At 32.4% G+C, this 13407-nt stretch overlaps 8 protein-coding genes across 8 annotated transcripts; 2 read left to right on the top strand and 6 right to left on the bottom strand.

Annotated features, from left to right (window-relative positions):
* Positions 1 to 219: 219 nt before the first annotated feature.
* Positions 220 to 929, bottom strand: BX664DRAFT_258681 (GPR1/FUN34/yaaH family-domain-containing protein; the record flags this gene model as incomplete). The annotated part of the gene is made up of 2 exons (XM_051540559.1): positions 220 to 617; positions 686 to 929. The coding sequence occupies 2 exons, from the start codon at positions 927 to 929 to the stop codon at positions 220 to 222; spliced, it is 642 nt and encodes a 213-aa protein (XP_051402695.1).
* Positions 930 to 3126: 2197 nt separating this feature from the next.
* On the top strand, positions 3127 to 4070 carry BX664DRAFT_291343 (GPR1/FUN34/yaaH family-domain-containing protein; the record flags this gene model as incomplete). The annotated part of the gene is made up of 2 exons (XM_051541939.1): positions 3127 to 3829; positions 3942 to 4070. One exon carries the CDS (start codon positions 3127 to 3129, stop codon positions 3799 to 3801), a length of 675 nt encoding a protein of 224 aa, XP_051402694.1. The 3' UTR covers positions 3802 to 3829; positions 3942 to 4070.
* A 301-nt stretch (positions 4071 to 4371) lies between these two features.
* On the bottom strand, positions 4372 to 5965 carry BX664DRAFT_324046 (uncharacterized protein). Its single transcript, XM_051543761.1, has 8 exons — positions 5740 to 5965; positions 5564 to 5658; positions 5459 to 5497; positions 5290 to 5386; positions 5145 to 5198; positions 4932 to 5074; positions 4480 to 4878; positions 4372 to 4398 (listed from the first exon to the last, which is right to left on the bottom strand). The coding sequence occupies exons 1-7, from the start codon at positions 5914 to 5916 to the stop codon at positions 4488 to 4490; spliced, it is 996 nt and encodes a 331-aa protein (XP_051402693.1). The 5' UTR covers positions 5917 to 5965; the 3' UTR covers positions 4372 to 4398; positions 4480 to 4487.
* A 225-nt stretch (positions 5966 to 6190) lies between these two features.
* Positions 6191 to 7480, bottom strand: BX664DRAFT_324044 (RraA-like protein). The gene is made up of 6 exons (XM_051543760.1): positions 7390 to 7480; positions 7189 to 7314; positions 7054 to 7101; positions 6934 to 6982; positions 6741 to 6862; positions 6191 to 6657 (listed from the first exon to the last, which is right to left on the bottom strand). The coding sequence occupies exons 1-6, from the start codon at positions 7441 to 7443 to the stop codon at positions 6385 to 6387; spliced, it is 672 nt and encodes a 223-aa protein (XP_051402692.1). The 5' UTR covers positions 7444 to 7480; the 3' UTR covers positions 6191 to 6384.
* Positions 7481 to 8273: 793 nt separating this feature from the next.
* BX664DRAFT_346522 (uncharacterized protein) lies at positions 8274 to 8680 on the bottom strand (the record flags this gene model as incomplete). Its single annotated transcript, XM_051547529.1, has 2 exons — positions 8274 to 8590; positions 8665 to 8680. The coding sequence occupies 2 exons, from the start codon at positions 8678 to 8680 to the stop codon at positions 8274 to 8276; spliced, it is 333 nt and encodes a 110-aa protein (XP_051402691.1).
* A 686-nt stretch (positions 8681 to 9366) lies between these two features.
* On the top strand, positions 9367 to 10044 carry BX664DRAFT_324039 (ribosomal L29e protein family-domain-containing protein). The gene is made up of 4 exons (XM_051543759.1): positions 9367 to 9405; positions 9587 to 9630; positions 9779 to 9843; positions 9909 to 10044. The coding sequence occupies exons 2-4, from the start codon at positions 9594 to 9596 to the stop codon at positions 9984 to 9986; spliced, it is 180 nt and encodes a 59-aa protein (XP_051402690.1). The 5' UTR covers positions 9367 to 9405; positions 9587 to 9593; the 3' UTR covers positions 9987 to 10044.
* Positions 10045 to 10175: 131 nt separating this feature from the next.
* Positions 10176 to 12434, bottom strand: BX664DRAFT_324037 (uncharacterized protein). The gene is made up of 6 exons (XM_051543758.1): positions 12292 to 12434; positions 12105 to 12187; positions 11861 to 12035; positions 10785 to 11783; positions 10505 to 10689; positions 10176 to 10447 (listed from the first exon to the last, which is right to left on the bottom strand). The coding sequence occupies exons 1-6, from the start codon at positions 12380 to 12382 to the stop codon at positions 10433 to 10435; spliced, it is 1548 nt and encodes a 515-aa protein (XP_051402689.1). The 5' UTR covers positions 12383 to 12434; the 3' UTR covers positions 10176 to 10432.
* Positions 12435 to 12876: 442 nt separating this feature from the next.
* Positions 12877 to 13404, bottom strand: BX664DRAFT_257277 (ureidoglycolate hydrolase; the record flags this gene model as incomplete). Its single annotated transcript, XM_051540500.1, has 1 exon — positions 12877 to 13404. A coding segment is annotated over one exon (528 nt), but the record flags the coding sequence as incomplete, so codon positions are not given.
* Positions 13405 to 13407: the final 3 nt, after the last annotated feature.

Genomic DNA, 13407 nt, shown 5'->3' with positions numbered 1-13407 from the left:
GTTTGCTCCCCTTAAAAAAGAATCCATTCCTGCATCTTCCAAATTAAGTAATCTAACTACTACTCTGTTTTCTTTCAATTTGTTTTTTCATAAAATGAGAAAATATAGTTCAACTCGTTTATTTTTGAATAAAAATACATAAATAGATAGAAGAATTCAATTTCTTACTTAAAAAAAAAAGGATATTAGGAGAGGAGGAATAATAAAAAAAAATTGATATTAAAATAAGGGGAGAACAAAATAAGTATTTTCTTTTGTGAACAACATGGCAGCAGCCATGTACCATGCTGTGATACCAAGTGTAATGGAGAACCAGCCTCCAGCAACTACTAAGGGTGTATTTCCCATAGCATTACCAAGACCACTTAAAAAATAGGCAAGTGTCACTTGAAGCATCAAGAATCGAACCAACCAAGCTTGTTTCAATGAACCCAAAAAGAGCATAAAGGCTGGTACGGCATAGACAAATGAGAAAAGAGCCGCACATTTTTGTACTTCTCGTAATCCTCCTGTTTGAACTGTTGATTCCAAAAATCCTGAGCTAGGAATGAAAAGAATACCATAAGCAAAATAAAATCCAGAGTAAATACCCATGGCTGTACCAGTCAATGTTTCACCTATAATATCAATAATATATATCAATCAGTCAAATCATCATCATCATCATTTTTTTTTTTTTTTTTACCTTTAAGAAGTTCACTTATAGATCCAATGAATAAACCTACACCACTAGTAGCAATACAAGAACCAACAGGTAATGCAGTGACACTGGTGATCAGTCCAGTATTGACGAAACCAATAAGAATAGATCCAATGGCAAAACAACAAAAAGCAAGAGGGATTGCTGAAAACCTTTGAGCAAGTGGAAGTTGACTAGCATGAGGTAACTGAGATGATGATGCCGGTAAAGCTATTTCATTTTGATTCATTGGAATATCAAGATGTTCTATTTCATTGGCTTTAATACTCATGATAAAGAATCACAAATTAAAAAAAAAAAAAGAGGTAAATGAATTGAATAAAAAGAAAAAAAATGAGAATAAATAATATGTATATTTTGTTTTTATGCTTTTATAGTTTTTTTTTTTTTTTTTTTTTGAAAAAAAGACGATCGATACAACAAAGTACATTCAGGGAAAATTTGTAAGTGTGTGGCAAAGAACCTTTTTTCTTAAAGTGGGTATTTTCCCCGCGCTGAGGGAAATCTCTAGGTGTCAAATGACAGCTAACTATAATTTACTCTTTTCTCTTTTTTTAGATATTTTATGTTCAAGTAAAGTTGGCAGTTAGATTAAAGTTGTTGTTTTCCTTTTTTTTTTTAGTGACTTTTTCTCATTCTTACTAACCGAAAGAGAAGAAAAAAAAAAAGAATACTTCTTGACGATCATGTGTATAGTATAAAATAGTTGCATGAAATAAAATAAAAAAAAAAAAGAGTCAAATGGAAACAATCTCCGATACGGATTCATTGTTCATGCATCCATAAGCATTCAATAGATCCCATCTTGATCGGGATGATTATTCAAGTTCATCTGAAATTCAACACAAACATCATCTTCTTCAAGGGTCGGTACCTCAAACAGTTTGAACTTTAAAGGATATTTTGGAATTCTTTTCTCACTGACTAAATTATATACCCACCCTGCAACACAACGGAAAGGCGGATTTAGAAAAAAAAATATATATCATATCAATCCAGTGGATTGGTTGACCAATCATCACGCTCAGTGTCTTACCCCACGTTCATGAATTACCTATCCTTTAAGGAAAGCTGGATCCAAGAAACAAAAACAATTGGGAAAAGGTTGATGTAATTCTCGATATACATCTTGATGATTGTACGATGGTAATCCATTTACAAAACTACTTCTTGTAGTGAACCTTTTTTTTTTTCGTTTTGTCAAACACATACCTTTTTTTTTGCATTCAACAATGTTGTTGGGTAGTCTAGACAACGCTAAAGAAAAGCAATATCATCCTCTCCTCCTTCTACCTATAGGACAGTAATGAATATATAAAGATCTTTTTCTAACATGAGGGTTTCATTCATCCGTGTCTTACCGTTACCGTATATTTTTTCCTTCCACTTATTCTTATAAATTGGATAATCATCACTATGATGATGATGATGATCATGATACTAGAGGCTTATTCATGTCATCCCTCGGTTTTTTTTTGTTTGATCCTTTTGTCCAGATATATCAGAGAAAAAAAAATCAAGCTCACTTTTGTTTTTTATAGATATAGTAATGGGAATATAAGTCATATAAAGGAAAAGATCTTGAAAATTCCTTTTCAGGATAGCCCCATTCCTCTACACACATAAAAAAAAAAAAAAAAAAAAAGAAGCCAAGGAAAAAAGGCTACATAAGGAAATGGTTCCCTTTGTTCTATTGTCGCTGTCTCTCATTTCTAGTCTATCTCTCTTCTTCCCCACCAATCTTCTTCGTGAGATTTACGATGACTTATCTGAGAAAATAACAAGTTCATCGACCAAGTAGATATCTTCATCTTTATTATTAAAAGGAATAAGATGAGAATGACACTCAACGATAAACCAGATGAAATATAAAGATATGATGATTCATATGGTTGACTATAAATCATCATACATCATTTTGTGAGGACGAGAGAAAATTAGAGGCGAACCTTAAAGCAACGATTATTGATCTTTTTTTTTTTTTTTTAAGAAAGTGGCCATCAAAAAAAGAACAATCAATCATTGTTTCACAGATATATATATAAAGTGATGGAATCAGCTCATGTATGGTGTTTTATGCAATAAAAGATTTGAATTTGACAGATTAAAGAGAAAAAGTCTAAATGTAGTCTAACAAGTTTACAAGTATCCTATTTAGGTTTTAAGAAATTTGAGAAAAATACTCACACTCTACTTTTGATTGGATCGCATGATTTCTGATGAGCAAAGGCCATTCATTTGTTCCCCTAGATTGATGCTTCAAAAAAAAAAAAAAAAAAAAAAGTGGGGAAAGTGAATGTGACACAACGTTTAGATTTTAGCGGAATTGTAATTTGCTTACAGTTATATCTATTTCCTTTTTTTCAAAATTCTCTTTTTCTTTCTTTTACTCTTCATATATATATATTTTTTAAAAAAAAGTCATTATGAATATTGTTCAAAAACCAGAAATCCAACATCACGAATCAATTGATATGAGAACACCAAGTATTCATGAAGAAATAAAACCAGTGGGTGATATACGACCTTTATTTAAACCAGGTAATCCTGCTGCTATTGGATTTGCGTCTTTTGCTACTGGTAGTTTGGTGATTGGACTTTATTGTATTGGGTTGTTGACGAATTTGCCACAAGTGACAGTGGGTGTTGCTTTGGGTTTTACTGGGATTTGTCAATTCACCTCTGGTCTTTTGGAACTCTTGATTGGGAACACATATGCGGCCACGACCATGATGACTTATTCTGGTTTCTTCTTTTCATTTGGTATCATGTTCTCTCCAGCAAGTGGATTTTTGGAAATTGCGATGAAAGAAGGTGAAGATGCGCTTCAAACATGTGTAGGACTTTATATGTTGGGTTATACCTTTGTTTCTTTTATTTTCTTTTTGGGTACATTCCGTCAACCTTGGCTTATTCGTGCTACTCTGTTACAAGTCTTTTTGGCCTTTTTGACAAGTTGCTTGGGTAACTTTCTTCATAACAATGGTTTGGTGGCTGCTAGTGGTTGGATTTCTATTTCTTTGGCTTTGACTGCTTACTATGTGATGGCTACTCTGATCTACGACGATACTACTACGTTCATCAAATTACCTGCTTTTTGAATGTCCTTCTTCAGATGATTTATATAAGGTGATACTTCGTTTTTTTTTTTTTTTTTTTTTTTTTTTTTTTTTGTCAAAATGAAATGATGCTAGTGTTGATGATGATCTCCTTTTGACCGTATTCTTATCTATATTGTTAGATGATATCCCTTCTCTCTATTATTTTACTATATATATATATATTACTTCTGATTTTCTTTATATATATTATCTCATGTATTTTAGTTCCCTTCTTCTTTTATCATATTTTATATCCCAAATAATAAAATAATGCAACTCTTGTACTTTACTATATACACGTCAGTTGGTGATGAACGGTTGGGATGATTGATTATATAGATTTTTTTTTTATAAAGTTAGAACACAGCATAAAACGTATACATCATGAGAAAAATAAATTCCATATATAGGATATGCAATATACTCCATGGTGTCCGCTATTTTTCTAACAAAATCTATATATCCGATAGAGTATCATCCATTAAGTATGCATTTCAAAAAAAAAAAAAAAAAAAGCGTTTCTTATTATTCTTCATCCATCATTTGCCCAAATTTTAATTCAACATTTCATGGTATCATTTTTATTTTCAAAGTAAAGTAAGCTACGCTACATCATATAACTACTAAATCAATTATACTAAGCAATCAGAAAATAGAGAAAAGGTAACCATCCATCAAAGAAAGAACTAATAAGAGTGGCCATAGGTCAAAGCGAGTCGATACTTGACATAGTCGCCAGATGTACTGAAAGGGGGAGAAGTAGGAGGAGTACAAGGGATTTGGTCACTAGGCACAGGATCTAACGGGATTGCACCACCTTGGACAAAGTACGCCATGCTATATCGAGATTTATGCAGAGTATCAGGATGAAAAACAACACGGTGTGTAGTGGAGCGAATTAAACCATTCGTCCAATATTGAAGACAATCCGCCAAGTTGACTATAATACAATCGTCTTTCACAGGTACGTCTATCCATGTCATTTTCTTGGGATCATCCATTTCTTGATTGCCTTGGATTTGGAGCCCTCCTACTTGTCGTTGCCATAAAAGTGTGAGCAGTCCATAATCAGAATGTCTATCAGAAAGACAAGAGTTAAATGATGAAATAACTTTCATATAACAGTTTACCTTCCAATACGTATTTCTTCTTTTTGATCATCGTCGTTTCCAGTTCTGGGTGGATAATGCAGCACTCTTAAAATATCGCCAGGTGCTTCATCATCCAAGTACCTTTTGGAAAAGTATGTTCTTCCACCTTGATCTTCAGGAATCTTCAAAAAAAAAAAAAAAAAAAAAAACTAAGTTTCAAATTTTTTTTTTTTTTTCGTTTCATGTATTTACCTTGAGAGCAATGGCCAAACATTCCATGATATTACATACAGTTGTATTACAGATCTACAACACCCATAATAATTCGATAATCGTTCATCATGTTAAAAAAAAAAGTTTGTGAATTGTGTCCATATTATATTACACTGTTACTTACGTTTTGGAACTTTCGGATCAAATCCAAGTTGTTGGCAAACAGTGGAGGCAAGTCTTGAATAGGATCCTCATTGATCAAACGCCCAATATTAAAAGATCTATAAAAATCAATGAGTCGCTTTTTTTTTTTAATCTTATATGTCTTTTTCGTTTATGGGTACTAAACTTACTCTTTAAAATCTCCTTTGGTACTATGCTTAGGATCCACCCTAGAAATAATAAAAAAATCAAAAGATAATGTAAGTGTTTATTGGTTCTTTTTTAATAATACTTACTTTTCTTGACGCATGGCACTGTAACCAACGTTTTCTTCGACTTTGAGCAAATACTTCAATTTATGGTCCATAGGCATAGAAAAGAACTCTTGACTCTAGATAATAATATATAAAGGCGTTGATCAATAATAAATATATCCACGTTAGTATAAACCAATTTCTTTTTTTTTACTTGCTTTCTCAAACATAGCCAAATGTTCCTTCTGTTCTGGAGGGATACGTATAAAGAAAAAACCAACATCTTTTGCTGCTGAGAGAACCTTGGAGGCGGTTCCTTCCAAATCACTATTCATGTCATTAAGATCTATGACAGGAATCTCGGTAATAATATCTTCATTCAAGCCAGGCACCATGTTGCTAAAACTCGAGAAAAATAAGATACAGTTCAAAAAAAAAAAAAAAAAAAAAAGAGTGAGAAAGGTGAGAAAAAAAAAAGGTTTTTTCAAGGAGTACATAGATTTTTGTTTTATTTTTGTTTTATATACAAAGCCTTTTCAGGACACTCCGTAGGTCAACGTGTAACAGATAATAAATCAATGGATAACGTGAACAAAAGAAGATATTTTATGAAATATTATAATGATTGACTATACAGATTCTCTTTATAAAGTTAGAAAACAATATAATGATGATGATGATGATGATGATGGTGACAAGATTATAAGCAACATTGACGTAGAGATTACGATACTTCATACGCACTATACAACATAATTTTATTCAATAATCGAACAGAAAGATAAGGAAGGATACATAGCTAAATGAACTAACCAAGATCAGTTGGACCAACCACCAATAGAAAAGAATCGGTATGGATCCATCTAACCCCTGTATTTGGCAAAAGTTTCCTGGATTCCGTGGCCTTCTTGGAGAGCCTTCATACATTGATCATCGATAGCTGTATATTTTTCGCAGTTGCTGATGACACTTTCCACCAAACCCACAGGGACACAAATAACACCATCCATATCTGCAACCATGATGTCGCCAGGATGAATCACTACAGGTGAACCCGACAATGTAATTGGCACTTGAATTTCAGAAGGTCGAACAAATGCATTTTGTGGCAAAATGGAATGTGATTTTGCAAATACCTAATTTTATAAAAAAAAAAAAAAAAAAAGATTAATAAGAAAACTACATCTCTATATTAAACTTTTATTCTTGATCTTCCTACCGGGAATTTCATACTACGATGTTCAGCAAGATCACGTACTCGGCCATCAATCACTACACCTTGCACTTGTCTTGCCATAGCACGTGCAGACATTAATCCTCCCCAACAGGCATTCTTGACATCTAATAAAGAAAAATGATATGAATATCAAAACGATAATAATGATTCGTTATATACATATATATATATGTACCTGGAGGTGCCGAGATAACCATGACACTACCTTCAGTAGCTGCATCCACCTAAATGAAGAAACTGATACATAAATTATCAAACTAGTATTTCTATTTTTTTTTTTTTTTATGTGTCTTACAAAATGTTGTGATGGTTTTGGTGCAGAGTCATCTTCTTTTTTAACAAACTATACAATCATATATATATAAAAAGAGGGGGCGGTAAGGAATAGAGCGAAATAATAATAATAATAATAATAATAATAATAATATACCTTGACAGTAAAAGCAGGACCTATAATACGAGTATCACCAGAACAATGGTTTGGAGACCACATATCAATGTCAGGTATATATCCACCCCATGGTCGTTGACCTAGTTTTAATAATGCATCAGCTATCTAAATAAGAAAATATGAGAAATAAATAAGAATGAAAAACCATTATAAAAAAAAAAGAAGAAGAAGAAAACTTACTTCACAGGTAGAGAACTTTTTTAAGGCTTGTAACGTTCCAGTAGGGACAGTCATAAAGATAACGAGTAAAAAAAAGGAAAGACAAAAAAAAAAAAAGGGAAGGAAAAACCAGGAGTACATCTTTTCGACTTTTTGAGAATGATTTCGAATCTCCGATGAATCCCTTAACTATACATTAATGTCTTACAACTAACCTTTTTATTTTATTTGATGAAATATGAATTCTATATTCTATTTTATGACATATAATGATTAGATCATTGATTTGATTTAATAGAATAATGGATGATTGATTTGATTTAATAGAATAATCATGATTATTTGATAACTTCAATATGATTGGAGGAAAAAAAAAACAATATAAAAGAGACTTTTTTTTTATTTTCTCTTTTCTTTTGTTTCTCTTTCTTCTACAAAATACAAAAAAAAAAATCATTTGCTTCTTTTTAGTTACTTCCTTGTTGGTATCTTCTTTTTTCCGTTCAACTGGTCATACGCGACAGAACGCTATCTTCCTCTGGCGATTCTTGTTTCACCGTTTTCCTTACTGTTTGGATTTTTTTTTTTTTTTTTTTTTTGGTAAGTGCACATATACAAATAATATTTAGTTGATCATGATACTAACCATTTTTTCCATTTCTTTTTTTCAAACATCGGAATGGTTCGAAATACTTAGATCCGTAACAGAGTAAAGTATGGTACTTCTTTTTTCAGTATTGATAACAATAAAATGATTTATTTTAAGTATGCAGTATGTTATTTTTGATTTATTGTTTATGAGTTAAATCAGGACTATTCAATGAATACAGTATTGATAATTGATTACTGGTACTATGCCGATCATTCTATATACCAATAGGTAATTGATTCCTTTTTTTTTTTTTTTAGTGATGTTTTGTTTTATTTGATTGGGCAGAGTGATGATGATGATGATTAATTTTATTTTGACATTGTAAACCAGAGATATTGATGAGGCTGAAATCCAATGGTATACGAATCAATTCAGTTGCATTCAGGAGAAGGGCAAATTGATAGTTTTGGGGTTGATATCGAATAAAAAAAGGACATCCTGGGGTTTTCCAATTATAAGCAACATGTTCTTGACGAGTGCCTAGGACTCTTGTGGTGATACCATGATGAACATTGAGTGTATTGGATATATTTTGTGTTGACCATTCAAATTGAACTTGAACATTAGAATCTAGAAATAAATAAATAAATAATAATAATAATGAAAAATGAGTAAGATCATTGAAATTGTATGATATTACTTACCATTGCCTTTTTCCATGCCATATTCTATTCTCAAATAAGAATCATATAAAACTTGTTGATGATTGGATGGTTGATGGACGATGACACGATGATCGGTTACATCTGATATGACAATAGAAACAAAGATAAAAAATACAGTAGTAATGAATAAAAACATAGATAATGAGAAAGAAAATAAAATCAAAAGGAAAATATCAAATCATTTTTTTAATACCTCCTTGAAAAACCTTCTCGATGCATTGTATAATATGTTATAAATAACAACAAAAACAATTCATATCATTCCTCCAATCAAAATCATTTTTACTATCCACCTGTTTCTTTTCCTTGGATGAAAACAAAACGAAATGTCAATGTTTTCGCTCTTGTTTCAATGTTACCAACATTACTTCTTTATTTTCTCTCTTTCTGGATCAGGGGCATTTTTTTTTCTAAAAAAAAAAGTCTTTTATTTATTTTTACTTCATTTTTTTTTTTTTTTTTGGAAACATCAACTTGCATAGTAAAAGCTGATAACGATATAAAAACTTTATAGATAGATACTTGAAAAGAACTTTTATGATGAAGGTGACAAATCATTTGTTGAACGATCATCATTCCTCTGGCAATGCAAAGCGGGTGTTAAAATAGGGATAGTGTGGACCGAACCGCGGAGACAATCCCCCCATACGTGCTTGTAAGTGAGATTCTATTTGCCCTTTCTTTTTTTTCTTTCTTTTAACTTTTTTGTACAAATCAGTGGTAAAGATACCCCATCCATCCATCCATCCATCCATTACATTCATATGTCTACGGATTTCAATCAAACGATCAACTTTCAACATTCCACTTCATCCCAATACTATACAACTATATCTCAATCGACCCACCCACTTTTTCTATAGAAAGTATCATTAATTGAATGTTTATTATTTTATTATAGAGACGACATGGCCAAGTCTAAGAACCACACCAACCATAACCAAAGTAAGCATTCCACAAAAAAAAAAAAAAAAGAGAGCGATAGGACAGTCATAATGGAAAAAAAAAACGACAATATTCGGACGTCATAACACAATCGATAACAACCCTATTGATCCTCTTTTTTTTTTTTTTTTTCTTTCTCGAACTATAGACAAGAAGGCTCACCGCAATGGTATTAAGAAGCCCGCTCAACACAAGTACCCCTCTCTCAAGGGTGTAAGTTATGAGAAAATGAATAACCAAGTACATATCGTAATGTCTTTCTTTTTTTTTTTTAATAGGTGGATGCCAAGTTCCTCCGTAACCAACGTTTCGCAAAGAAGGGTACCCAAAAGGCTCTCCTCGCTGCCAAGAACTAAATAAAGATATACTCCAAAAAAGATCCATATTGGTTTTTTTTTTATCTCTTTACTATCACCTAATTTGTCTTTCGTCTTTTTTTTTTTTATGATTGTTGGATGAATATGAATATATATATGTCTATATGGTACTGTGAAAGTAAAAGAGTAAGGATGTGACAATTTGAATATGTTTTTTGAAGGATGTGTGCATCAATGCTGTGAAAACAAAAATATAGGGGCTGATTATCAGCGAAAAGATTGATATACTTTGTTTTATTATTTTTATTATTATCTCATAATATGATATCGTGTTAGAAAAAAAAAAAAAAGGGGTGATCTTGGAGTTGGGAATATACGGATAGTTGATATATCTACTGTGAATAAGACTATAGTATGTGTGTATCTGGAGGAGGTTAATCGATTGAAACATTCTTGTCCGGCAAAATGTTTATATATATATTTGATCAATATGGAATATCCTACGATGGAAAAAATGATCATTAGTTTCAATGTAGATGTTTCGAGAAAGGTCTTACATTTTTTGTACAATGATCTCGTACAGTTTCAAACACTTTGAGCATCTTTCTTCGAGCACCCAGAGCAGCTACACCTTTGGTTTGAAGATCTTGATCGGAAAGTCGTATGATATCTTGCCATCGCATAGATTCAAAAATAGCATTGTATTTATGCAATCGTAAACTTCGGAACCAACCAGGCACATCTAACAAAGATACAAACGATGTCAATTTAAAACAAGAGATATTTCCTTTTCCTTTTTTTTTTTTTTTTTTTTTTTTTTTTTTTTTTTTTGTTTACCATTCAGGAGTTCCATATCAACAACAGAATCTACTGTCTTCTTTTCTTTTGATTTGCCCTGTTGTCTTGATGAGTGATATTTTTGCCCATTTTGTAAGGTACCAGTACTTTGTCTACTATGCTGAGATGTATCACTGTGATCGCTATAGTAATCATGGTCTTCTGGGTAAGCATCCTTAGGATCCAAAAAGGTGCCGAAACTTTTGTTTGGTACTTGTTTTTGTGTCTTTGAAGTGGATGATTTTGATCTATTATAGTTTGTTGGTGTTGAAGCAGGTGATGTCGTCGTTCGTGATGCAGAATAATATTTTGTAAAGGCAGAAGTAGGTGACAATGGAGCGGTGGATGATAATGCTGCCGTTGTTGTCGCAGTCGTCCGTATCTTTGTGTTGACAGGTTGTTGATTTGGTGGAGTCCGATGTTGTTGATAATGTTGATCCAAAAATAAACCTGATTGTTCATCGTTTTCCTTCACTGTTCCAATGTGAGGTAGAGGCTTGTCATGATAATGAATAGAATCACTAAATGGTAAATTGGAAGGAAGACCCCAAGGTTGAAATCCACTGCCACCTGATGCCATAGATACATAAGAATCATTTCCATCACCAAAAAGATCGAGAGATTTTTGTTCAATGATAGAATTTCTATCACCAATACTTCCCACCATAGAGGATCGCCAAGTAGAGAAAACATCAGGCGAGGAGTCAATGTCAGAAGAAGGTCGTGAACGCGCCGAAGATCTTGGATAAACTGAAGTTCTTGGTGATACCAATGTTGTAGAATGAGTGTGCCGTGGTACATTGAGTTGTTGGTTACTTCCAGTTTGATTTTTATATAATCCAGGCATATTAAAATCATCCATGTCGCCAAATGCAATAGAATGTCGGTCATAAGATGGTTGTTTTGGAGTTGATAGAGGATTATTACCAGTCTTGAAAGGAATCATATTCATTAAGCGTTGACTTGCTTCTTTTTCAGCCTGATAAAATGGTGACGTATCTAAAAATAAAGAAAAGAAAAAAAGGGATGATTATCATATTACGATCAAATCAACAAGGGTAGTACATTGGTGTTACCTTGATCAGACAAAGTCAATATAGAGTCGCGTTTTTGTTGTTGTAATATATTCATAAAGAATCGAGTTTGAACAGGCGAAGAATGTTGTAATAAAGTATATATAGTAGCAGTACGTTCTGCAATGGACAAGTAACAAAACCATTGATCGACATGTTGTAATTCTTCTTTGAAATTCTGTTAAAAGAAAAAGAGGAAAACGGAAGTTCAATATACACGTTCTTCTTTGTTGACTAATCTGTTTACCTGATCAAGAGTCACAGCTGCCATATCTTCAAGACTTTTTTCATATCGTTGCAAGTCTTCATACCAATTATTCAGCTTTTCAGCTATCAAAATAATAATAACAATAATAATAATAATAATAATAATAATAATAATAATAATAATAAAAATTGAGTGATTTTAGACAAAATAAATATGAAAGACTTACAATGTTCGGAATAGACACTTCTTGTTTTCAAAATATCTGAAGTTGGACGCATAGAAGGAGAAAAATTGTTACGATAGTCTGAAGGCATCATGATGAGATACCTTCAAAAGTGAAAAAAAAGAACGAAAGAAAAAAAAAAGAACTAACTCGCTTCCCGCGTTTTTTTAATTTTTTTTTTTTTTATGTGAATGTGATGTGATGCGGTAATTGAACTTTAAATTGGTACCTCACAGATGAACATCCACAGCGAAGAACTATTCTTCCCATTGAACATTTCGTTTCAACACGTCTTATCTCCATTTTAAGGTCATCTACCCGCGCATGATGACGATTTTTGTTTTAGTAGTTGATATTTATGTTACACTGAAAAAAAAGAAGAGGGATTTTGCATCCATGGCATTGATGCAATTCAGGTACCGACTATCAACCTTTTTTTTTTTTTGTAACGTAGATCTACATGATTTATTTTTCTTTATTTTTAATTTTGATTTTTTTTTCTATTGAGGAATAATAATGATACAATGATATTATCTACTATATATTACATAAACAGAGAGAGGGAATATCAGTATTAAAAAAAAGACATTAATTATGGAAACCAGGGACATGGACAACATGAGGTTCAACATCCACTTCATTACAATCATCTTGAGGAACACCAGATTCATGAACAAAGCAAGCAAAATCAGTCACATCATCCAAAGCAATCATAGGATGATGCCATACACCTTGACGATAGTTAACGCCTTGAGTCGAAGAAGCAATAAAGGCCTTGAGAGTGGACATATCAGGTTTATCATCAGCACCATTCAAAGCGACAGCAACTAAATAACCACGAGTTTGACCTTTTGTCATAGGAATAAAAAATTGAGTGGAGTATGGATGACGTTCCAATAACTTGACAGTAAATGGTAGTTCAGTGGTGGGATGACAATGGAAGATACACATGTTGACTTTGCCACGACCTTCAGGGAAAAAGTTGTTGATTTGTGCCACATGATGATATTTTTCTGCAGTACCTTGATTGGCTCCAGTAATTTTCACAGAATCCTTCGTTTCAATTACATCACCATAAGCAGCATAAGCTTCAGAAGTCAAAGGTTCAGCAATCAAGAT

The sequence above is a fragment of the Halteromyces radiatus genome, assembly GCF_025201355.1.
Source record: "Halteromyces radiatus strain CBS 162.75 chromosome Unknown BX664scaffold_2, whole genome shotgun sequence".
NCBI lineage: Eukaryota > Fungi > Mucoromycota > Mucoromycetes > Mucorales > Cunninghamellaceae > Halteromyces > Halteromyces radiatus.
This window is presented reverse-complemented; position numbering and strand designations above follow the sequence as displayed.